This window comes from Armigeres subalbatus, chromosome 3 (assembly GCF_024139115.2).
Source record: "Armigeres subalbatus isolate Guangzhou_Male chromosome 3, GZ_Asu_2, whole genome shotgun sequence".
Classification (NCBI taxonomy): domain Eukaryota; kingdom Metazoa; phylum Arthropoda; class Insecta; order Diptera; family Culicidae; genus Armigeres; species Armigeres subalbatus.
Genome location: NC_085141.1, coordinates 79,744,241 through 79,770,187, shown reverse-complemented (window position 1 = coordinate 79,770,187; position 25,947 = coordinate 79,744,241). Strand labels below are relative to the sequence as shown.

General features: G+C 43.8%; 1 protein-coding gene across 1 annotated transcript; it reads right to left on the bottom strand.

Moving 5' to 3' along the window:
• Window positions 1–2,531: 2,531 nt before the first annotated feature.
• On the bottom strand, window positions 2,532–24,436 carry LOC134227654 (actin-related protein 1). Its single transcript, XM_062709306.1, has 4 exons — window positions 24,215–24,436; window positions 4,174–4,238; window positions 3,229–4,102; window positions 2,532–3,145 (listed from the first exon to the last, which is right to left on the bottom strand). Exons 1-4 carry the CDS (start codon window positions 24,260–24,262, stop codon window positions 3,002–3,004), a joined length of 1,131 nt encoding a protein of 376 aa, XP_062565290.1. The 5' UTR covers window positions 24,263–24,436; the 3' UTR covers window positions 2,532–3,001.
• Between the last annotated feature and the right edge of the window lie 1,511 nt (window positions 24,437–25,947).

Here is a 25,947-nt window from a genome sequence, read left to right as displayed (position 1 = left end):
TTGTTCCGTCCGCTGAATGCTGGTCGTATAGTCGATACTGTAGCGAACCGCCAGGTGGTCGCTGTGAGTGTAGCCATCATCTACCCTCCAGTTCGAACTACTCGTTTGGCCAGGGCTCCAGAACGTAACGTCGATAATCGACTCGGCACCGTTCCAGCTGTAGGTACTTTTGGTACCGACATTACCCAAGTCCACATCCAACATGGTCAGTGATTCCAGCAGGATCTGCCCCCGTTGATTCGTGGATCGGCTTCCCCATTCCACGGCCCACGCCCCATCAAGTTAGCCGTCAAACAATCTAGCATTCGACCGAACTACTCGATCGACCATCGAGCAGGCGCATAGCAGCTGCAGAAGAAGACCCCGTTGATTTTGGCAATGACGAAGCCCTCGTGTGTCGAAGACACCAACTCCTGGACTGGGTATTTCCCCGTTGTCCATATCGCCGCCATTTTAGACCCATCGGTGACCCAATTACCGTTCCTGGCGGGTACCCGGTAAGGATCTGCTATGATGGCGATAACCGTCCCCCACTCAGCAACTGTCTGACACAGCAGTTGCTGGGCTGCATCACAGTGGTTCAGGTTTAGCTGCGTTACCTGCACTGTGATTTTGCAACACGCTTAAACGCCGGGCACTTCGAACCCCCCGTGGGGTGCTTGCTGTTCGCAGCTTTGCTGGAACAGATCAAACAGTTGGGAGGGTTCGTGCAGCATTGTGCCTTATGTCCCTCCAATCCGCAGCGTCGACAGAGCTTGCTTCTGTCAGGGCCTTTGCAGTCCCATTGCTTGTGCCCTGGTTCCAGGCACTTGAAGCACACTTCGGGTTGCTCATATATGCCCACAGGGCATACCGACCACCCCACCTTGACGCTCCCTAACTTGACTACCTTGGAGGCATCCGCTGCAGGTAGCCGAACCAATGCTACCTGTGTCCCTGCCGGACCTTTCCGTAGCCGAACGGCTGCGGCGGACGCCTCCACTTCACACTGTCGCCGCAGAGCCGTGACGAGCTCTTCGACTTCGGTGATCTCGTCCAGGTCTTTAACCCTTAGATTCACCTCCGTCGTGAGTGCCCTCACCTGATACCTAGTATGTTCAATAAATGATATTCTTTCGTTCTACATCATTGATAAAAAAAACCTGTTCATTTGGTTAGTTGTCGATATATATTTTCTCTCAATCTCTGATCGTTATCATGCATCTATGCAGTTCACTTTTGATTCGTACCTAATTCAAGTTTTTTGCACTTATCGCAACTAAATTGTATTACATAATATCTATGCATTAGATCATTTTATCTTCTATAGCATTTTGTCTTAATCTTTTTGTTAAGTATATAAATAATTAGTTTATAATTTAATAGTCTTAGACCAAACGAGCGGAACAAGTGTGAAGAAACAAGAGAACACAAGAACAAAATAGATTTCATACATCAACTTTGGAAATATTAAAGCTGAGTAACAAACGCATGAATATTATCTGGAGGAAAACAGATTTCAGTAATTAAACACATACAAAGAAAAACAATGCTTGGAATGGGTTACTCAATAGATTTCACTATCTCAAAAATAGAACATTAGATAAAATATTAGCTTCAAGTTTGTGCAACTTGTGACATGTAGAATAAGTAATATAGGTACTAAAACTACTTGACATTCCAGTTGTTTTGATAACATCACGTAGACCAAATAAATCATATTTTCAATTAATTGCATATTATTCGGCAACTCGGCCGTACGAAAACCATTTTTTTGTTGAATATCTTGGATGTGCATATGCACAGCATATGTTTCGAAATGGACAAATTGATATGAAATTTGCGAAAAAGAATCCACGTGTCTTGGAGGGACTCGAACCCTCAACCTCCTACTCTCTGAATGGGCGTGATAACCCCTACACAACAAGACCACTTAAAGGTCACGTTTGCGGAAAAGCCATCAGAATCCGAGTACCAACCTCCACCGCGGTTAGCTCTCTTTTTTGCAAATTGAATATCTTTCGGATGCTTGATTTGTCCAATCTCCACATGCGCTTTACTATTGTAGCAAGCCTTTGGCACAGCAGAGTGCGATTGAATTCGCATTCTATACCGTCCCGCCCAGACAGTTACTGGGGGGGCATGGAGTGCGATCCTCTCGTTTAATAAACAATGTGCACTCGCTTGGCTGTGGATATACAATAGTAAAGCGCATGTGGAGATTGGACAAATCAAGCATCCGAAAGATATTCAATTTGCAAAAAAGAGAGCTAACCGCGGTGGAGGTTGGTACTCGGATTCTGATGGCTTTGCCGCAAGCGTGACCTGTAAGTGGTCTTGTTGTGTAGTTATCACGCCTATCTAGAGAGTAGGAGGTTGAGGGTTCGAGTCCCTCCAAGACACGTGGATTCTTTTTCGCAAATTTCATATCAATTTGTCCATTTCGAAACATATGCTGTGCATATGCACAGCCAAGATATTTAACATATTTTCAAAATTAATCCAAGCTGTCTTGTTCCCATTGAATCGAAGTAGCTGACAACAATAAATAGTACTGTCCAGACGATGTGCCAATCGCATTATAATTCTAGATAAAAATACAATTAGATTCGGGTTCTTAAAGCAACAAAACAAAACGCCATCCGGTGAAGCTGCTAACCCTGTCTATGTTTAGCATAACAAATCTCACATTGCGATTTTTTATAGTCGTAAACCTATTCGAATTTTCGAAATTGAAGAGTAAAAAGTTGCTTTCATTGACGGAACACCTCGTGTTTGCTTCTACCCCGCATGTCTCCCCTTTTCGAACAGAGCATAGATCAACCATGTGCCCCACGGTCCTCCGCTCTACAATATTGAAAAAGCATAGACTTACCTTGCGATGTGCTAGCCTACTTCCTGAATTAAATCAGATCTTCGAAGCACGTCCTGAGCGTTGTTTGTGTGCTGTTGTATGCGTATGTATGTGTGGGCACCGTGTATGTGTTCGTGTATGAAAGCTACAATTACATATTACACCTTCTTAGAATGTTTTTCGGTGAATCGCTCGTTGTCCATCTTCGTCGAACTCTTGTTTGGAAACCCACATCTTCTTGAACGTGTCCAGTGATGCAAGAATTGATCCACCCATCCAGGTGGAATAGATTCGTTCCTGAGGTGCTGCAATCTGAAATTTAAGAATGTTAGAATCGATTATTATTAGCTCTATTTAGGATTTGTTTAGGAACTTTCAAAACAGACTTAACTTACCCTTATCTTCATATCCTTGGCTACATGCTTCCTAATCTCGGATAGTAATCGATCTCCGAATCCCTTGAACAGAGTCGAACCGCCGGACAGAACAATGTTCTGATACAGCATCTTACGCAGATCCATATCGGACTTTTGAATCGAATACATCAGCACTTCGTGAATACCTTCGCATTCTTCACCCAACATGTGAGGCCGGAACAATACTTCTGGTGCTCGATACCGCGCTGGACCAATCTCTAAAACATTCCCATCCGGAAGAGTGTACTTTACCTTCTCCGCGTCAACGGTTTCCTCCTTCTGTGGCACCGTCGGTAGATAGCAGACTTTCTCTTTGATTGACCGTAAAATCTCGAACTCGGCCGTTGTGCGGAAGTTGAAACCTTCTTTCCGAATGAGCGTTCTTAGATACCGAGTTACATCCCGTCCAGCAATGTCCACTCGCATAATACTATGCGGCATTGCGAAGCCTTCGTAAATGGGTACGGCATGGGTAACTCCATCTCCGGCATCCAGAACGACACCGGTCACTCTTCCGGTGGCGTACAAACTGAGTACAGCTTGCATCGAAACAAACAATGCAGGCACTCCCAACGTTTCAAAAAAGATCTCTGCTGCCTTCTCGCGATTTTTTCTTGGATTGAGTGGAGCCTCCGTTAGCAGCACCGGATGCTCCTCGGCAAATGTGGATAGTTCATCTTTGCTGTAGATGTACGTCCATATCTTCTCCATATCGTTCCAATCGGTAACGATTCCGTGCTCCATTGGATAGCGGATACTTAACAACCCACGATAGTCTTCGGCCTTTGGTCCCACAAATAAGTCTCCTTCGAGAGCCCCCGCCATGACGCGTACGTGTTTAGGTCTGCCAATGCTGTTTAAAAATTGAAATAAAATCGTTAAAAACTGAGCATGCTCTGAAATTGTTTTCTCAATGACGCTTACTAGTTTGGAAACCGACACTTTGGAATGTGATCACCAGCGAACCCAGCTTTGATCATACCGGACCCCTACAAATAGAAAGAAAAACAATTCATCAGCCTAATCAATATGCCCTTCAGCCGTGAAATGGTACGTCGCCAGATCTGCCAGGTTCTACCCAAGGAGGGAGCAAAATTCACCGTTTTCGATCGGAGCCGCCTACAAGAAATAGACGAATTCTTCTTGCTATGTCAGAAACATCGGGACTACTACCGAGGGGATGGTAAATGCCTGCACAAAGCAACGTTCTTCAATATTTGTCATAAGCGCTATCCAAAGTTGAGTCGCCCGACGGAGGACTTTCTGCGAGAGTGTCCCATCTACGAACGGCACTCGTATGGGGTGACTTGTCCTTGTCCGGACCAACGATATCGAATCGGAAATCCGCCCTGTTCGAAGATTTTCCTTTGCGGTAAACAGGATAGATTAAACATTTGAATTGAACATAGAAAATATACCGTGGAGCACCGTAATTTCGTGCACTTCTAACAAAACATTAATAATTCATTCATAAATATTTAGTTCCTATTTGCTACTGTATCACAAAGTAGATGATGTGTTCACCTAAAATGTGCTAAACCCCTTTTCGATACCATAATTTGAAAATGTTATATATGTGTCAGGGCCGGATTTAGCCGGAAGGGGGCCCCGGGGCCGAAATTATGTGGGGAGGACCAAAATGTACAAAATATGTTGGTTTTGGTACATAATATTTGTGGGGGCCCGGGGCCACGGAACCACCACCCCCCCCTTTTAAATCCGGCTCTGCATGTGTCGTATAGTTTATACTGTTTTAGGGGTGATTGGGGCAAAGAAGACAAGGAAGGAGCCGTTAAGCAGGATGTGAAAACGTACGTGTCCATACCAAAGGCAGCAGAGAAAGCCCCTACGTCATCTCCGCCAGCTGCTTCAGAAGATGATCCAACGGTTTCGACATCATGTTCTTGCAACTATTCCCAACAAGCAAAAAGTGTACTTCTACTTACTGCAGTAGTGCATTTGGTGGATGCAAAAAACCAGCTTCGTCCGTGCCGTTTGTTACTCGATAGCGGATCCCAAGTTAATTTTATAACAGAGAAGATGGCGAGTTCTCTTGGCCTATCGAAACATCCGGCATCAGCGCCATTCGAACGTTGATATGCTCAGGTAGATATGCTGATCGGCGCTGCCCACTTTTTTGACCTGCTCAAGCCTGGGATTATTCAACTAGCACCACATCTACCGCAGTTACGTGAGACTCAACTAGGCTGGGTCGTGGCTGGAGTCATGAACGACAGAGACGCCCCGGTTAGATGTCCCGTTTACTCCAATGCAGCATCAGTCGAAAACATCAGGAATATCCCGAACTAAAGACGCAATATGTCGAGTTTATTCGTGAATACGAATCTCTGCAGCATTGCCATCAGCAGATATGTGAAACCGATGACTCCAAGGACAAACAAAGATACTATCTGCCTCATCACGCAGTGTTGCGACCGTCAAGCACCAGCACCAAATGCCGCGTCATTTTTGACGCTAGCGCGAAACCTTCATCGTCTGCCTTGTTGTTGAATAGCACTGCGGTTTCGTAGGTACAAGTTTGTATTTTCCGCCGACATATCGAAAATGTACCGGCAAGTGCTGCTGATGCAAGAGAACACATGTTATCTACGGATTTTTTTTGGAGGAAAGAGCCATCGCTACCGTTGCGTGTTTTAGAGCTAAATACGGTTACATATTAACCAACTTGCCGACGACAATCCTGATATCCCACCAGAAGTAGCACGTATTATCAAGGAGGATTTCTTGGTCGACGACGTTCTATCGGGTGCGGATACGATAGCTGAAGCTGTCGCGTACTACCAGCAGTTAAAATCTTCATTGGCGAGAGGAGGTTTTCCTTTGACAAAGTGGTGCTCCAACTCAGAGGAATTTCTCCAGCACAATCCAGAGGATGAACATGAAAAACAACATTCGATTCCAGTATATGAAGCGAACAAATTGGTCAAGCTATTAGGACTGATTTGGGATCCAAAAGCCGATACTTTGCACATCGCAGTGCCACCTAGTTCCGTCGCCACTCGTGCTACCAAAAGAACAATATACTCTGAGGTGGCAAGGCTTTTCGATCCGCTGGGTCTTTTTTCTCCGGTGATCGTCACGGCTAAGTTTTTAATACAACAGCTCTGGAAAACCAAACAAGAATGGGATGATCCGGTGGAAGAGGATCGTCAACTAAGATTGAATGAACTGCAGCAAGCTTTTCCGCAACTAGGACTTAACCATGTGCCGAGGAGAGTTACTAGTGACAACGCCATATTCTTTGAACTGCACGGATTTGCCGACGCTTCTGCAGTAGCATACGGTGCCTGTTGTTATGTGCGAAGCGTGTTTTCGAATGGATCAGCAAAGCTTGTGCTGTTTGCGAGTAAATCTAGGGTAGCTCCTCTCCATCAACTATCCATCCCAGGAAGGAATTATACGCGGCATTACTCCTGACCCGGCTTTTGCAAAAGGTGACTCCAGCGATGCAAATGACATTTCGTGAAGTAGTTTTATGGTCAGATAGCACCATCTTTATTGCATGGTTGAAGAAACCACCAGACCAGTTGCAGATTTTGTAAAAAATCGAGTTGCGGGGATTTGCAGTAACACAGCGGATTATCAATGGAAGTACATCTGTTCAAAAAACAATCCAGCAGATATAGTCTCAAGAGGGCAGCTACCCGCAGCTCTCAGCCAAAACCGTCTATGGTAGCACGGTCCGGAGTTTTTGGCTTCTTCAGATTACCAAACAGATATAGCAGAAAGTGTTCCTCCAGATCCATTGCCCGAAATTAAGGTCGCCGCTGTAGCAGCAACAAAACTGGATTTTTCTTTGTTCGAATTCTTCAATCAGCACAGTGATTTCCGTAAAATTCAGCGAATCATGTCGCACGTTCGAATATTTTCAGATAACTGTCACAAGAAGGATCCATATCTACGAGTCAAGTAACTGTACCCAACCATCAGTGAACTACGTCAAGCAAACGATGACACCTTTCGAGTTGTCCAACAAACCCACTTGAGCGATGGGATCAAGCTTACTTTATCAGGTGAAACGTGCAAGAGGATTGGAAATCTGCCGTCCTACATTGGAAATCTGCGACCTCCATGTAGGACGGTAGGGTGGCTCAAAAAACATTTTTTCAAATTTTTTATTCGGTTCTATTTGATGCCCTGATGCTCTGGACAAAATTTTAGCCAAATCGGTCAACGTTTGGGCGGTGCTAAACTCGTTGGAAGTTTATATGCAAAAGAAATAAATTCACCCCTACAATACTCCAGTAAAATGCTAATATCTTTGCCTAATAAATTCTAATCTTCTCGCGGTTTTCTGCATAACATTCTGTATTAAATTCTTCAAGATCTAAATGAGTATCATAGTTCTTCATTGTAAGTTGTGCCGTCCAACTGCAAATCACTGTTTTTGGATGTTTCTGCATACATTTTTGCATATAAACTTCCAACGAGTTTAGCCGCCCAAACCGCCCAAACGTTGACCGATTTGGCTGAAATTTTGTCCAGAGCATCAGGACATCAAATGGAACTGAATAAGAGAGCGGCCATCAAAAAAAATTGAAAAAAGTTTTTCCCGTACTATTTTGAGCCACCCTAATGGACGGTTTACTTCGCGTCGGTGGACGTCTCGACAAGTCAGCATTGCCTTTTGAAGCTAAGCATTCGAATATCTTGCCAGATAAGGATCCGGTGGTAAGAATGTTCGTTTGTAGTATGCACAGGGAGCTTCTACACGTTGGACAAACTGGTCTGACCAATGCAATTCGGCGGAGATACTGGTTGTTCAACTCTCGTTCCACCATCAGGCATGTGACACGCAACTGTGTGCGCGTGGATTATGCCGGCCCTCTATGGATAAAACAGAGTACGTATCGTCCAAAACTTGTAAAAGCTTACGTGGCAGTACATGTTTGTATGGCTACAAAGGCCATCCACTTGGAGGCAGTCTCTGATCTAAGTTCAAGCGCATTTCTAGCATCGTTGAAAATATTCGTTAGTCGTCGAGGTCTAGTTCAGCGGCTTTATTCCGATAACGCAACTAACTTTAAGGGTGCGCATCATGAAATGAACGAGCTTTTCAGACAGTTCCAAAGTCAGCAAACGCTACAACAAATCCATCAATTTTGCCAACCGCGTGAAATAGAATGGCATTTTATTCCACCGGACGCTCCTGAGTTCGGTGGACTTTGGGAGTCAGCCGTAAAATCGGCTAAAACACACCTGAAGAGAATTGTCGGAAATTCCAAATTAACGTTCGAGGAACTTGCAACCGTTTTGGCTGAAATAGAGGCAGTACTAAATTCACGCCCTTTGTTCGCAATCTCCAACGACCCCGCCGATGCCGAGGTCATAACACCTGCCCATTATTTGATAGGCCGCCCTCTCGTGGCCCCAGCAGAGCCGTCGCTAGAAAACATCAAGGCAAACCGTCTAGATCGCTGGCAGCGTCTGCAAATAATGAGAGATCATTTTTGGAGAGCGTGGAGTCGCGGCCTCGCATGACATACTTGCGGACTACGCCGAATATTCGAGTAGGATCGATTGTATTGCTTCACGAAAAAAAAAACGCAACCGCCTCTCAGTTGGAAGTTAGGGCGTATTACAGCAGTATTTCCTGGAGACGACGGATTAGTCCGTGTCGTCGATGTGCTTTCCGGAGGATCCACTTATCGGCGTCCAATTACGAAGATATCAATACAACCAATAGAAGGAACCGTTCTTGTAGCAGAATCAGGCATTGCAATATCATCTGAGCACAGGATATCATTTTTGCTGGTGCAAAGATATTATCCCTAATAAAAGAGCACTCTTGAAAGATATTATCATTTGAGCATTTGATGATGATCCTGATAGCGAGAGCGGTTCGGGGTTTGTTCACGTTGCGAGGGCGTTGCTACAACAGAAGCAGTGAAAAAACTTTTCTCCATGGCGAACATTGCACTTTGTTTACTGAGCAGATAGATAACTAAGATCGATATCCCAGCATATCGTCAGTATCTTTGCTCAGAAGATCGAATGATGCCTGAGCAGAAGTGTGAGCAACCACGGGACTGACACTTGTATACCTCCACCACAGTTTGTTTCGTAGTCAACATTGAAAATTCCGCACTGACAGCCATAAAGATAATCACGGGAAGGAAAGAGATAGGTGCGAACCACACTGACAGTTCCATAAACGAAAAGCAGAAGAAAAGAGACTGCATCTATACTACGAAAACTCAACCAAAACATCAGACCCCCGTGAGCAACGTTGAAATTCCCATTCCAACCGGGGGAGTATGTTCCAACTGTCACGATTCAAACACCCCTAGGTTGCTGCGATGGTGAGCGTCGGAGAGATTCAGAAAATATAAGTTTAAGCTGTTTATACACGGTGGTGAGGCACTGGCTAGAGCGCTGCACTGGGTGATTACCAAGGTTTGGGAGGATGAGGTTCTGCCGCAGGAGTGGATGGAAGGTGTCGTGTGTCCCATCTACAAAAAGGGCGATAAGCTGGATTGTAGCAACTACCGCGCAATCACATTGCTGAACGCCGCCTACAAGGTACTCTCCCAAATTTTATGCCGCCGACTAACACCAATTGCAAGAGAGTTCGTGGGCAGTACCAGGCGGGATTTATGGGTGAACGCTCTACCACAGACCAGGTGTTCACCATACGTCAGGTATTGCAGAAATGCCGCGAATACAACGTGCCCACACATCATCTATTTATCGACTTCAAAGCCGCATATGATACAATCGATCGGGACCAGCTATGGCAGCTAATGCACGAAAACGGATTTCCGGATAAACTGATACGGTTGATCAAGGCGACGATGGATCGGGTGATGTGCGTAGTTCGAGTTTCAGGGGCATTCTCGAGTCCCTTCGAAACGCGTAGAGGGTTACGGCAAGGTGATGGTCTTTCGTGTCTGCTATTCAACATCGCTTTGGAGGGAGTAATACGAAGGGCAGGGATTGACACGAGTGGTACGGTTTTCACGAAGTCCGTCCAGTTATTTGGCTTCGCCGACGATATTGATATCATGGCACGTAACTTTGAGAGGATGGAGGAAGCCTACATCAGACTGAAAAGCGAAGCTAAACGCATTGGACTAGTCATCAACACGTCGAAGACGAAGTACATGATAGGAAGAGGCTCAAGAGAGGTCAATGTAAGCCACCCACCAAGAGTTTCTATCGGTGGTGACGAAATCGAGGTGGTAGAAGAATTTGTGTACTTGGGCTCACTGGTGACCGCCGATAACGATACCAGCAGAGAAATTCGGAGGCGCATAGTGGCTGGAAATCGTACGTACTTTGGACTCCGTAAGACGCTCCGATCGAATAGAGTTCGCCGCCGTACCAAACTGACTATCTACAAAACGCTTATAAGACCGGTAGTTCTCTACGGACACGAGACCTGGACGATGCTCGTGGAGGACCAACGCGCACTGGGAGTTTTTGAAAGGAAAGTGTTGCGTACCATCTATGGTGGGGTGCAGATGGCGGACGGTACGTGGAGGAGGCGAATGAACCACGAGTTGCATCAGCTGTTGGGAGAACCATCCATCGTTCACACCGCGAAAATCGGAAGACTGCGGTGGGCCGGGCACGTAGCCAGAATGTCGGACAGTAATCCGGTAAAAATGGTTCTCGACAACGATCCGACGGGAACGAGAAGGCGAGGTGCACAGCGGGCAAGGTGGTTCGATCAGGTGGAGGACGATTTGCGGACCCTCCGCAGACTGCGTGGTTGGCGAAGTGCAGCCATGGACCGAGCTGAATGGAGAAGACTTTTATGTGCAGCACAGGCTACTCCGGCCTTAGTCTGATAATAAATAAATAAATAAGTTTTATTATACCAGAGTAGCAACGAGTACGAGTGTCATAATTCCACTTCGGAAAAGAACAGAGGTTGGGCACTGAGTTTCAATTGTAGTTCCGTTTCCCAATCCGTTGGAGTCACAGTGGGTGTGTTACTAGCAGCACTGCCCGTCGCGATGCACCCGTGGATGACACAAGAGGGGTCGGAATGGCGCAAACTGCATAGTGTCAAAACTGATTTCGCATCTTCGCTCAAGTTCGCCAGGTTCGAATCAGTTCAACGGAAGTAATAAAAAACGAATAATAAACTCAGTGGCGTTTCCTTAACCTCAATCTACCTGTGCACTGGAGTTATATTTAAGGAATTGGTCTGCGGAAATGCATAGAATAACTAGATGTTGATTAGTTTAAACGACTCTGATAATTTTATTTTTCATTTGGGCTGTCAAAATATTAAAAAAATCATTTTCTAATAAAGACTAATAAAGACATAATAATAAAATTTGAGGGAATTCCTTTCATTGTTTGTGTTTCTTATGAAAGCGGAAGAGAATTAATGTAAATATCGCGTGGCTTTTCCCAATGAAAATGAAAATCTCAGTGCTGAATTGTTGAGTTGGCAACCGATCAACATGTTACTAATAGAAACTTAATTGTTAGAAACGCAATATGCCATGGATAATAAAATTTTCATTTCTGATACTTCTACCTAATCTCCCGTTCAATAAAGACGTGTTAACGCATAGCTCTGCCTATTTTATTCATTTTATTAGGTTATGGGCCTAGTAATTTATCTTTTAAATAAGTAATACCGTGATGTGCCCTAATTTCGCGCGCGCCCTAACTTCGCGCATTATAAAATCATTTATTTTTTTCAATTTTTAGGTACCAGTCAAAATTGAAAAATCTGGAGGATTACAAAATATCATTGTTGTTGAATGTTTTTCACGAAAAAATTTGAAAAACAGACTTGGTTTAGTACACCAAATAAAATTATTTCAATTTGATCCTCTCATCGACCGCCATATTTGCTTGTGCTTAGCACAGCGACGAAGAACATGACCCAAGTAAACAAATGATTTTACTGTACAAAACTGCCTACTTTTTGGAAATATTTGTATCCATTATGCTCTGTTGGATATGTTTATTCCTCATTACTATTGAAAAGTGTAAAATTTTATGTATTTTGTGTTTATTTAGACTTTCGCTTTGTGCGCGAAATTAGGTATATGAGAGTAATTATGGTGCCTAATTTCGTTTATTGTTGTTGCGTTGTTTCATTTGCAACATTCTAATGAAACAAAAGCAATATAATATACAGGACAGTTTTACACTGAAAAGAACCCGAAAAGTTCATTCCTATACGCTTTTTATCTAATTTTCAGGCGGATAACCACCTTATAATAACATGTTGACTTGAAAAATCTTATAGATCAGTGCCTGCAATAGCTACCAAATCCGATGTGTAAAATGATGCTAAAATGTGCGATGTGTAAAATGATGCTAAACTTAAGATAAAACTACAGCAGCTTTTTCGATAATGTATATAATATTGAAAATGTCTTGAATAAAACACATATTTGAAGATGTCCTATGTAAGAGATAGCGGAATTTAAGACTTTCTTTCATGATGTCTCGAAAATTTAAACTTTTTTTATACATCAGCTAAACATTATACAATGCCTTTTTTCTTAAAATATGGTTTATATTTCAGAAGCAAACGATATTTTAGGAGTTATGACTTGTGTCAACTAAAATGCATGAAGTAAAATCTAAGCAAAGCTCCAGGTTCGAAATATAGGCACATACCATTTCGACTAAAGAATGGGTCACTGACGGCTGTCTGATACCGTTATCTGCATATTTTGAACAATGGATGTATGCTTTTATTGGTAAATTGATTATATTTCATCAATCCAATAACGATATTCAATTCCAAACATGAGCAAAGTTAGGAACACTTTTGCGCGAAATTAGGAACTATCCTATTATCTTGCGCGAAATAAGGAGCATACAACGGTCTCGGATTCATACTCCATTTTTTTTAAATAGCAGCAAAATTTGCAAGTAACATTTTTTTGAGAAGCTAGAATCCTTCTACTATGTGATACAGTAGAAAATTTTTCCAAATGGCCACTACATGTTTTTTAATGAACGTTTTAACTTTGTCAGATCTTAAGTGCGCGAAATTAGGGTACTTCACGGTACACGATAGAATGAGAGAAGAAAAGCTGTGGCTGTTCGATGGAAGTTCCGAATTGAAGTTTTGATGGAGGACAAGAACCTGCTGGACTGTCTGGAGAATGCCATTGAGGACGAGGATTACGCGAAGGAGCTTCCAGAAGACACAGCGGCTGTCAAGGCGGAGAAGAAGCAAAAACTCGACGAGCGCAAGGCTAGAGACCGGAAGTGCAAAAACTTACTAATTCATCGAATAGCAGAGGATCAGTTGGACTACGTGAAGGACAAAAAGACAGCGAAAGAAGCATGGGACGCTCTGAAGAACTCGTTTGAGCGTGTTGGAATTGCCGGGAAGCTGTTCTTGAAGAAGCAGTTCCAAGAGCTGCGCTTGAAAGAGGGAGATGCGGTAAAAGTGTACCTGCTGCAGTTCGAGAAAGTGCTACGAGAAATGAAAGCAGGCGGTGTCAAAATCGAGGAGGAAGATGTCGTTTGCCACGGTCACGGTAAATGCTGGGTAAAGCGTACCATTGGTACTTCGCGTACCTGAAGGAATAAAATAGACCCCATCTCGCGGTCCTTAGCCTCTTACCCAGCAACTCCTATCCCTACCTCCCCGCGGTGCTGGCCGGGATACGAGCAACCTTAGGGAAGATCGGGTAACCAACCCCGGTGGGAACTATGGTCGTATGCTGACAGGGAAGGGGGGGGTTTGCTCCTCTCCGGAGGTGCAAATCTTATTGAGCGTCTGTTCTCCATGTCAGGATCGGCTCACAACAGCGTCTGTTCTCCATGTTAGGGCGGCTGATCAACGTCCGAGTGCCAGCGAGGGACTCTAAGTGAAACTGTGCACCATGGTCCACCGGAAATAAGGAGGAATGGTCCTCCGGAAATTTAGGGGTTTGGTGTCAGGCCCTGCAAGCCAGCCTTTAAAAATCATAAGCAACGAACAATCAACAAGAGAGTACGGACTGGAACCATCGGCGAAGACCACTGCGACGAAAAGGGACTAGCGATTGGAAACTCGGTTCGTGGAACTGCAAATCTCTCAACTTCATCGGGAGCACACGCATACTCGCCGATGTGCTCAAGGACCGTGGATTCGGCATCGTAGCGCTGCAGGAGGTTTGTTGGAAGGGATCAATGGTGCGAACGTTTAGAGGTAATCATACCATCTACCAGAGCTGCGGCAACACACACGAGCTGGGAACAGCTTTCATAGTGATGGGCGATATGCAAAGGCGCGTGATCGGGTGGTGGCCGATCAATGAAAGAATGTGCAGGTTGAGGATCAAAGGCCGGTTCTTCAACTTCAGCATAATCAACGTCCATAGCCCACACTCCGGAAGCACTGATGATGATAAGGACGAATTCTACGCGCAGCTGGAACGTGAGTACGATAGCTGCCCAAGCCACGACGTCAAAATCATCATAGGAGATTTGAACGCTCAGGTTGGCCAAGAGGAGGAGTTTAGACCGACTATTGGAAAGTTCAGCGCTCACCGGCTGACGAACGAAAACGGCCTACGACTAATTGATTTCGCCGCCTCCAAGAATATGGCCATTCGCAGCACCTACTTCCAACACAGCCTCCCGTATCGGTACACCTGGAGATCACCACTGAAGACAGAATCACAAATCGACCACGTTCTGATTGATGGACGGCACTTCTCCGACATTATCGACGTCAGGACATATCGTGGCGCTAACATCGACTCTGACCACTATCTGGTGATGGTTGAACTGCGCCCAAAACTATCCGTCATCAACAATGTTCGGTACCGACGACCGCCGCGGTACGACCTAGAGCGACTGAAGCAACCTGATGTCGCCACTGCATACGCGCAGCATCTCGAGGCAGCGTTGCCGGAAGAGGGTGAGCTCGATGGGGCCCCTCTTGAGGACTGCTGGAGTACAGTTAAAGCAGCCATTAACGACGCAGCGGAGAACAACGTCGGGTATATGGGTCGAAGTCGACGGAACGATTGGTTCGACGAAGAGTGCAGACAGATTCTGGAGGAGAAGGACGCAGCGCGGGCGGTCGCGCTGCAGCAAGGTACCCGGCAGAACGTGGAACGTTATAGACGGAAGCGGAGACAGCAGACCCGCCTTTTTCAGGAGAAGAAACGCCGCCTGGAAGAAGCGGAGTGCGAGGAGATGGAACAGCTGTGCCGTTCTCAAGAAACACGCAAGTTCTACCAGAAGCTCAACGCATCCCGCAAAGGCTTCGTGCCGCGAGCCGAAATGTGCCGGGATAAGGATGGGAGCATCTTGACGGACGAACGTGTGGTGATCGAAAGGTGGAAGCAGCACTACGAGGAACATCTGAATGGCGCTGAGAGTACAGGCAGTGAAAGTCCAGGCAGCGGAGGAGATGACTACGTCAGTTCAGCGGACGATGGAAGCCAACCAGCCCCCACCTTGAGGGAAGTTAAGGATGCCATTCAACAGCTAAAGACCAACAAAGCCGCTGGTAAGGATGGTATCGGAGCTGAGCTCATCAAGATGGGCCCGGAAAAGCTGGCCACTTGCCTGCTCAAACTGATAGTCAGAATCTGGGAAACTGAACAGCTACCGGAGGAGTGGAAGGAAGGGGTTATATGCCCCATCTACAAGAAAGGCGACAAACTGGAGTGTGAGAACTTTCGAGCGATCACCATCCTTAATGCCGCCTACAAAGTGATATCCCAGATCATCTTCCGTCATCTGTCACCATTAGTGAACGAGTTCGTGGGAAGTTATCAAGCCGGCTTCGTTGACGGCCGCTCGACAACGGACCAGATCTTTACTGTACGGCAAATCCTTCAAAAATGCCGTGAATACCAGGTCCCAACGCACCATCTGTTTGTTGATTTCAAGGCGGCATACGACAGTATAGACCGCGTAGAGCTATGGAAAATTATGGACGAGAACAGCTTCCCTGGGAAGCTTACCAGACTGATCAAAGCAACGGTGGATGGTGTGCAAAACTGTGTGAAGATTTCGGGCGAACACTCCAGTTCGTTCGAATCGCGCCGGGGACTAAGACAAGGTGATGGACTTTCGTGCCTGTTGTTCAACATTGCGCTAGAAGGTGTTATGCGGAGAGCCGGGTGTAACAGCCGGGGTACGATTTTCAACAGATCCAGTCAACTTATTTGTTTCGCGGATGACATGGACATTGTCGGCCGAACATTTGCAAAGGTGGCAGAACTGTACACCCGCCTGAAACGTGAAGCAACAAAAGTTGGACTGGTGGTGAATGCGTCAAAGACAAAGTACATGCTTGTGGGCGGAACCGAGCGCGACAGGGCCCGCCTGGGAAGCAGTGTTACGATAGACGGGGATACCTTCGAGGTGGTCGAGGAATTCGTCTACCTCGGATCCTTGCTAACGGCTGACAACAACGTTAGTCGTGAAATACGAAGGCGCATCATCTGTGGAAGTTGGGCCTACTACGGGCTCCAGAAGAAACTGCGGTCGAAAAAGATTCGCCACCGCACCAAATGTGTCATGTACAAGACGCTCATAAGACCGGTTGTCCTCTACGGACATGAAACATGGACAATGCTCGAGGAGGACTTGCAAGCACTCGGAGTATTCGAGAGACGGGTGCTTAGGACCATCTTTGGCGGTGTGCAAGAAGACGGTGTGTGGCGGCGAAGAATGAACCATGAGCTCGATCAACTCTACGGCGAACCCAGTATCCAGAAGGTAGCTAAAGCCGGAAGGGTACGATGGGCAGGACATGTTGCAAGAATGCCGGACAGCAACCCTGCAAAGATGGTGTTCGCTTCCGATCCGGCAGGTACGAGACGGCGTGGAGCGCAGCGAGCGAGATGGGCAGACCAGGTGCAGAACGACTTGGCGAGCGTGGGGCGTATCCGAGGATGGAGATTTGTGGCCTCGAACCGTGCATTGTGGCGTCAAATTGTTGATTCAGTGTTATCTGTTTAGATGTTAACTAAATAAATGAATGAATGTCGTTTGCCAGTTATTGCTGTCGCTGCCGAAATCGTACGATGATTTAATTACGGCTTTGGAAACCATCCAACCGGACCAGCAAACATTAGAATACGTGAAGAAGCGGTTGCTAGACGAATCAGCCATACGAGCGAACCAAATGAATCACACAGAGGATAACACAGGTGAGTCGGCGTTTGCTGGAAAAAACAGCGGCTTCAAATGCTACGAGTGTGGAAGATTCGGTCATAAGCGCATAGAGTGTCCCGATTACCGACCGACAGATGGTAAGAGCCGCGAAAGAAATTCAAAATTGAATGCAAAGGTTAACCGCAAATTCAAAGCTAAGGCACATGCCTCATGCGAAAGTGAAATTTCATTCATTGTTACCACGGACAACAGTGTATTCTTGGCGCTTACTATTATATCGAGCAAGCGAATCGAGTGGTTTCTAGATTCGGGTGCGACAGATCACATGGTAAAAGACAAGAGTCTGTTCTATGAACTGCATCCGCTGGTTCGGAAAGTGTCGATTTCAGTGGCCAAGTGCGGACAAATCATCGTAGCAGAATTTGCCGGCACTATCCGTGTAAATATGGTGGTCGATGGTAAGAAGCGGCCATCGGTAATTAAAGATGTTCTGTACGCGCCTGAGTTGCAGTGCAATCTGTTTTCCGTCCGTCGGCTGGAAGACAACGGGATGCGCGTAACGATTGCTGGAGGAAGAGTGACCATCGAGAAGGATAAGCAAGTAGTGTGCGTGGGGCATAGATCAGGCCAACTCTATGCTTTGGATATTTGTTACCGTGACAGCAAGAATTCAGCAAGTGCAATGACAACGAAGAATGAAAACTTTGAATTATGGCATCGACGGTATGGCCACCTGGGGGAGTCGAACCTGAAGAGCCTATGGTTGCACCAGATGATCGAGACGGAATCGAAAATTCAAGATTGGCCTGATCGGTGTTTGAGTGAAATTTGCCTGGCAGGTAGACAAACAAGACAACCGTTCAACAACGCAGTAGATAGACGTTCATCTAGACCGTTGGAGCTCATCCACTCTGACGTGTGTGGACCGTTCATTCCTACAACGTGGAACGGTAAGCGCTATTATGTGTCATTCATGGACGACTACAGCCATTTTACAATGGTCTATTTGCTCGAATCGAAGGATGAGGTGCAGGAAAAATTTGAACAGTTTTGTGCACAGGTAACGTCTTTCTTTGGTACACGGGTGTCGAGACTCCGATGCGACAATGGCGGGGAGTATACTGGAAAATCGTTCAAGAAGGAAGGTATTCGTATGGAGACAACCGTTCCGTATAGTCCGCAGCAGAATGGTGTGGCGGAGCGCCTAAATCGCACTCTGTTAGACAAGTCTCGATCCATGCTGCAAGATTCTGGTTTGCCGAAGAGTATGTGGGGTGAAGCTGTCCTCACTTCTGCCTATATTATTAATCGAAGTCCAACAGCTGCTCTGGAAGAAAGAAAGACACCATATGAAATGTGGTACAAAAGAAAGCCGAACGTAGATAGGATGCGTGTTTTCGGTTCAACTGCCTTCACCTGGGTACCAAAGCAGAAGCGTGGGAAACTGGATCCAAGAAGCGAAAAGAATGTAATGGTAGGATACACCACTAACGGATACAGAATTTGGGATTCGAGGAAGCAAACAATTTTTACATCCCGGGATATTATCTTCGACGAAAGTAAGAAAGTGAAGCAGAGACATGAACCAGAACGTGTATTCTACGAATCGGAAAACGACACTGGCGAATCTGTTGTGGATGAAGTCACTGCTGTTCCTCTGGATCCAGCTTTACCCGAGATCGAATCGTTCAGGGATAGCGAATCTGCCGACGATGAAAAATATGAAGAAGCAACCGACGCGCTCCCTTCGCAATCAGATAGTGGAAACTGCCATAGTAGCGTCCACAAGGCAAAGCGAACGGGAGCGCAAAATCCCCGGTAAGTTTTTTGATTTCATTACAAGTTTTGAAACAAATACTGGCAGTGAATGTTTCGCAGGTTCTTCTAAAGATTCAACAACTGATGGTGATGCAATAATGGCTTTCGCATTGAATGCGGAGGCGTTCGTTGAGGACTTACCAACAACCATTGAAGAACTGAAAAAGCGAAGCGACTGGGATCATTGGAAATCCGCTATAGATAGTGAACTAGCATCAATCCGGAAGAACGATACGTGGGAACTCGTTCAGAAGCCGGCGGGAAAACACCTTGTAGAATGCAAATGGGTTTTCAAGGTGAAGCGTGACGAAGCTGGAAATGTTGATCGCTACAAAGCGCGGTTGGTTGCGAAAGGCTATTTGCAACGGAAAGGGTTCGATTTTGATGTACCATGTCCACCAGACGGACGTTCGAACTGCTTTCCTCAACGGCATGCTGAAGGAAGAAATATTTATGCGACAGCCCGAAGGTCTCGATCGCAAGAATCCAAGCCTCGTTTGTCGTCTCAAGAAAGCGCTCCGGAGTGGATACCTGTTTGTACTACTTGAGGACGGGTGGATCTGTCGTTTACCTTCTGTTGTATGTCGATGATATCATCCTTGTCTCGGACGAAATAAACCGAAAAAAAGCGAAAAGCGAAAACTTTCGAAGCAGTTCGAGATGTCCGATATGGGTGAGTTGAAGTTTTTCCTTGGACTTAAGGTAGACCGAAACCGTAGCGTAGGATCCATGAAAATAAGCCAACCTAAATATATTGCTGATCTGCTTCAAAAGTTCGGCATGGCTGACTGCAAACCTGTGGCAACTCCGTTGGAATCTAATTTAAAATTGGAAAGTAGAAAACATCAAGAACTATCAACCAAGCCGTACAGGTAACTTATAGGTTGCTTGATGTATTTGGCACTTACATCGCGACCAGACATAAGTGCTGCTGTGAATTTCTTTAGCAAATTTCAATCTGCTCCAGCTGATGTCCACTGGTGTCACTTGAAACGCATATTACGCTACCTGAAAGGAACCATCAATCTATGTTTGGTTTATCGTCAGGAAAAAGAAGTACAGCCGCTTATAGGATACGCCGACGCCGACTGGGGCAATGACACAGATGATCGTCGATCAATATCCGGAAATGTTTTTCAAGTGTTTGGAAGTACCGTCTCGTGGATGACCAGAAAACAAGCAACTGTGTCACTTTCATCAACGGAGGCCGAGTACATTTCTTTGAGTCAAGCTGCATGCGATGCCATTTGGCTCAAGAATCTGCTCGAGGAGCTTGGAGTTGCATTCATTCATCCAATACCACTGTTCGAGGACAATCAAGCTTGCATCCGGATTGCTGAAGAACCAAGGGATCACAAACGAATGAAACATATCGACATTCGATACAACTTTATTCGAGAGAAAATTCATGATGGTTTCTTCAAAATACTCTACAAGCCAACATCCGAGCAAGTCGCTGATCTTTTCACAAAGGGCTCAGCTAAAGGACCGTTCGAATATCTGCGAAACAAACTAGGACTATTCGGTTGAGCGGAGGTGTTGAGTTGGCAACCGATCAACATGTTACTAATAGCAACTTAATTGTTAGAAACGCAATATGCCATGGATAATAAAATTTTCATTTCTGTTACTTCTACCTAATCTCCCGTTCAATAAAGACGTGTTAACGCATAGCTCTGCCTATTTTATTATGAATCAGACAGGGAACCAATATTCGAGCAACGCCTAACAATATACTCTTAGTCATCAACAGAGTTTGTTACTGACAAACGCACCTAGCGACAAACCTTTATCAGAAACCGAACACAATATGACAAGAATCATTTGCCTTGCATGCTCCGATATTTCCGAAAATACGATGCTAATTTTGTAATCATTGTTCGATGCTCGAATAATTGCATAAAAGCAGAAAATATGATAGCAAAAACCGAAAATTTCTCTAGAAATAATGCAAAATAACGGGATGAAGAGTTAGCAACAAGATTGTCTTCTTTTATGTTGGTGACAAAATTTTTAGGATCTTTGTCATTATTATCTCCAACAAAAACAAAGCTTTGTCGTTGGTTCTCTTTTGTCGCTTGTTTCGCATGCGCATTCGACAAAAATAGATTTCCTGAATTGATGCATATTTCTAAGAAAATGTCTATGCAAACACAACAAAGCAACGCTATCGCCAGCTATGTAAAGTATGTAGAGTTAGACACTAAGGCCCTAATTTCAAAAAGTTCAAAGAAAAAGCACAAAAAGTATCGAAAAGCATCACAACAAAAAGATCTCAATTAAGTTCTATTTAATATAGGTAGATGAACAGAAAAATGTGTTCCACACGTGGGGCATGTGAAAAACTCAAACAGATGTTTTAGTTTTCCAAATATTTGTTATCCAAGTATTTTTCAAAAACGTTTTTAGCAGGCACATAAAGACTGAATAGATTATTCGTTAAACCATAAACATGATTATTTCCAATATTATATTCAACATTTATTGCTTAATAAACTTTAACTATACGAATTCCTTTACCCATTTGCATCACTGAAGTTTACATGACAATCTAATGCAACCATAATAAAAAAAATCGAAAAAAACTATGGTTCATACCCATATGAATTGCGTTCCTGTGTATTCAAATTGTAGTTTCATATGTACGTAGTATATTATGATATAAATTCCCCAATTTATATAAAAACTTTTTTTAAAGGGAACATGGTTACGAAACCATAAAACGCATCATGTTCAATAATTTTGAACACCTTGGGGACACGAGTAAACATTTTTGCTCGCTGTTAGTGCTTTCTTCGTCGGGGGGAAATGCTTATCTAATCTTCCGGTCAATGTCATCATATAGTGCATATACTCCTGTATATATACGATTGTGATGCATCACCAGTGCTACGATGTGCACGTATTACCTGGCAATCTAACTGCATTGATTGTCTGCCTTTTCAGAATTCCCAATAAAATTCCGTTGAAATATCACAAATGATGGTAATTGTTTGTGGAAAGGGAAAGAAAAGTGCAGTGGGTACTGGCCAAGTTCCCCCTGGCGGTGCTAAAATGATAAGCGGAACAATGCCTAATTTCATTTAAATCTTTTAGTATCATTAGTGATTAGCACACGTTATTATTTTATGTCAGGCGGCTGACCCATGCTCGACCAAAATAGTAAAATTTAGCTAGAATATTTTAATTTTGTTTGATTGTTTGCTATTGAATTTTATATCAGAAATCGCGAAAATACTTGAAATAAAACTTTGTAAAATGTTTAGTATAATTATCTTTAAAAGGCATGGTTTGATTTTTGTATTCGATGAACCTAGAAGAATCGTTTTGCTCACTGAGAAGAAAGTACAAATTTGGTAAATTTAGATTTGTTCAACGGATATTTGTTGATAGATTGAGGTTAAGAAATCGTCTGTAAATTATTTAAAGAATAAACTGTAAATAAAATTGATATTAGCATACTCTTTCGACAGCCGGCTGGCAAGAGTTTAAATAAAAACAGGTAAACAACATAGTCTGTGGGTCGAATTGCCAGCTTGAGGCAAACCTCCATGACCTACCTTACCCTACCAAACCACCAACTCCGTAGAACTTATGAGGGCGTCGCCAAGTCAGGGGCCTCTCGTTAAGTAAGTTCTACATCAACATTTCCTTTCCTATCCCTAGTTACGGTAAAGATGGGCGTGGCCGGGAGTAGTAATCCTCATGCTTATGCCATTTTTATCTTAGATTGGAATCAAGGGTAACTCCCCACCTTGATTTCCGATAGCAATCTGGATAAGGATTCCATAAGAAACATGAGTATCACTAGTGTCCAATCTACGAAGTATACCGTAACAACGCTAACGCTAACGCTAACGCTAACGCTAACGCTGTTAGTGCTTTCTTCGTCATTCCGCTTTGAGGTGATGTCATGAATCAGAGGCAGCTTCGTTGCCGTTTCTCCTATTCTCTTTCACCTATAATACAGTCATCATTTTATTTCTATCGGATTGAAGTCCTAATACACCGGATTCCGGACGATTTTACCAATTGGTAGTATTGTCATCTGCTCTTCTAAATACACTCTCCCCTTTTTTCATATCCTGGCAAAATCTCGTCGATTATCAGACAAATAATTTCACCAGCAATCTAGAAAAGGTTCTCAAATTGTTTGTCGCGAGTCACGGTAAAAATTGTTTATAAAAATAAACTTTCTCTATCAAGTGAAAAGAAGTTAAATAATGAATACGCACAAATAATGTGCAATTTTTTCGCTTGAGCAAATCTATTTTTTTAATGAGTAGTTCTAGACTTAAGTAGCATTTTTTTTAATATGTACTCCGTGTTAATACTTTTGTAAATCTTGAATGCAATTTTTAGATTTTTTTTTCTTTCTTTATCTAGCTAGTCATTAATTTAAAACAGTAACGTATCGAAATGCTTTATCTATATCAATGAGTAAGGATTTTGTAGAAGTAATAATCGTTTGGCATTTTTGTTCAACTTGTCCTCATATGCATGGTCTTTGGATGAGTAAAACAATCAAGAAACTTTTCTAGAAAAGTTGAAAAGTCAATGAAGCATAAAATTTAGTTAAACGCAAATTGAATGTCTTCACACAATCATTCAACGACTAATCGATAAAATCAATGCAAGCTGATTAAATTCAGCTGGTTCGATCAATTTTGTTGCTCAATCTAAACCTTTGAACACAGCGTTTCAATGAGTAATTTAAGATAAAATTTATTTATTTCTCGGGTACTTATTCAAAAGGACGTATGTGATTTTGTAAACAAAGATTGAAACGTCGATTTGTCCAAACTGATAGCACTCCCACGCAAACCATCACCACAGACAGGTAGGGGAAGCCTTCGGCTACCTGTTGGAAGTGGTGGTTTGCGTGGGAGTGCTATCAGTTTGGAGAAATCGACGTTTCAATCTTTGTTTACAAAATCACATACGTCCTTTTGAATAAGTACCCGAGATTTATTCAATCGAGAAATCGCAAAGAATTATAGCGCACGAGCCGATAAATTTGAGAACCTCTGATCTAGACTGCACCTTTCATACTAGTGTTGTTCATACGTACATTGTCGATCACGACTGGCTGGTTTACTATCACGTCATAGGGCTCCATGTCGTTGGTTTGATCAACTTCCGGTAGCTGCTGGGTGGAACACTAAACTGGCACAATTAAACACCAAGTAAGAATCCGGATAAAGGATAATTTTTCGGATTTTTACTCAGCAGCTTGCGGTTCTTTTCCAACACTCTTCTTTTTTTGCTTCGACACGAAGAACGTTGACGTCTGATGATGCGATTTTTAATGACAGCTATGACATTTCTTTTTCTGATGATGATAGTTACTCGATGATGAAAGAGCATAACATTTTGCACGCTCATTTGAGTCTAATCAAAAGTGGGTCAAATTTGACTGAGAGAGAAAAACTCAAAGGTGCAGCCCAATCAGGTTGTAAGTCCAATCAGGTTGACGTTGAACTACGTGGCTGTATGTAATGTACAGGTTTTCGACTTTTCTGTTCGATGAGAGAAACCAAAGCAAGCGTTTTTCAAGCCCAGGTTGAATCTGTTTTCGTTATTTCTAGACCAACATTTGAAAAGGGTGTAACCGCCAAAATTTATTCCTTCTTATTTTTCGTCTACATATATAGCTATATATGTGGACAAAGAATCAGAAGGAATAAATTTTGACTGTTACGCCCTTTTCAAATGTTAGTCTAGATTTATCCTACGCTCCTGAGATTGAGTGAGCATTACGCACTCTGGTCATAGATATTATTATCAAGATGTTGGGGTCAGAGCAAATTAGTACTCATTTTATGATTTCTCAGTCTAAAACCCCGGTGACTCGTTACAGAAAATCACATCGTGAAAGCTGGGCTGATAGTGGCGTTTGGTGGTCTTCCTATGGAGGAAGTCAGAGTAGACGCGATAAATAAGTTTGATAATAATTATTATTCCTTCATGTGAGTTGCGTCGGACTTTGGACACCTAGGAATCTGCAAAAAAGAACCGAAGAAAGTTTCCCAGAACACATCCACTGCAGCAGTGAAGAAGATTCCGAGCTTCTCTACTGGCATCCATAGACGTAAGCGAGAAGCTGCCGTCAAACGCCCCCATGGTTTTGAGAGAAAACGCGCGTGTAAGTTATCTGAAACGAACTGCACCAGCCGTGGCAGCCTTGTAAGGGGCCATCCACAAAGTACGTCACGCTCCCAGGGGGAGGGGGGTTTTGAGCAGCGTGACGACTCTTACAAAAATTTTAGAGGTTTAATACAAAAAGTGTGACAATGAGGGGAGGGGGGGTTGAAAATCGCCAAATTTTGCGTGACGTACTTTATGGATCTTCCCTAAGTTGCATTAATTTGACTTCTGTGCTGGCTTGAGGTCTCCAGATAGCCTTGCGAACAAAGGTTCAGAAACCGGAGATGGCGAGTTCGATTCTCTATCCAATCTAGGATATTTTCGGGTGGGAAACATTCTCGACACCCCGAGCATAGTGTATTCATTGTATTTGTCACACAAGATACATACTCGATACTCATGCAATATCGGGTATATAAAGCTTTCAATTAATAACTAAAACAATGCTAATAGATTACTTTGAAAAGCAGGCCAAGTTCCAGTTGGAATGTAGTGCTATGGAAGAAGAAGCTTGCGATACACTTACGAGATTGACTGATTCACCGAAACCTAAACTACTAAATATTATTATTATTGCTAAACTGTTAGCAAGTTTTCAATACTAAATATTATCATACCTAAATATTGTAACATTAAGTCGTTTTTTACGCGGAGTAT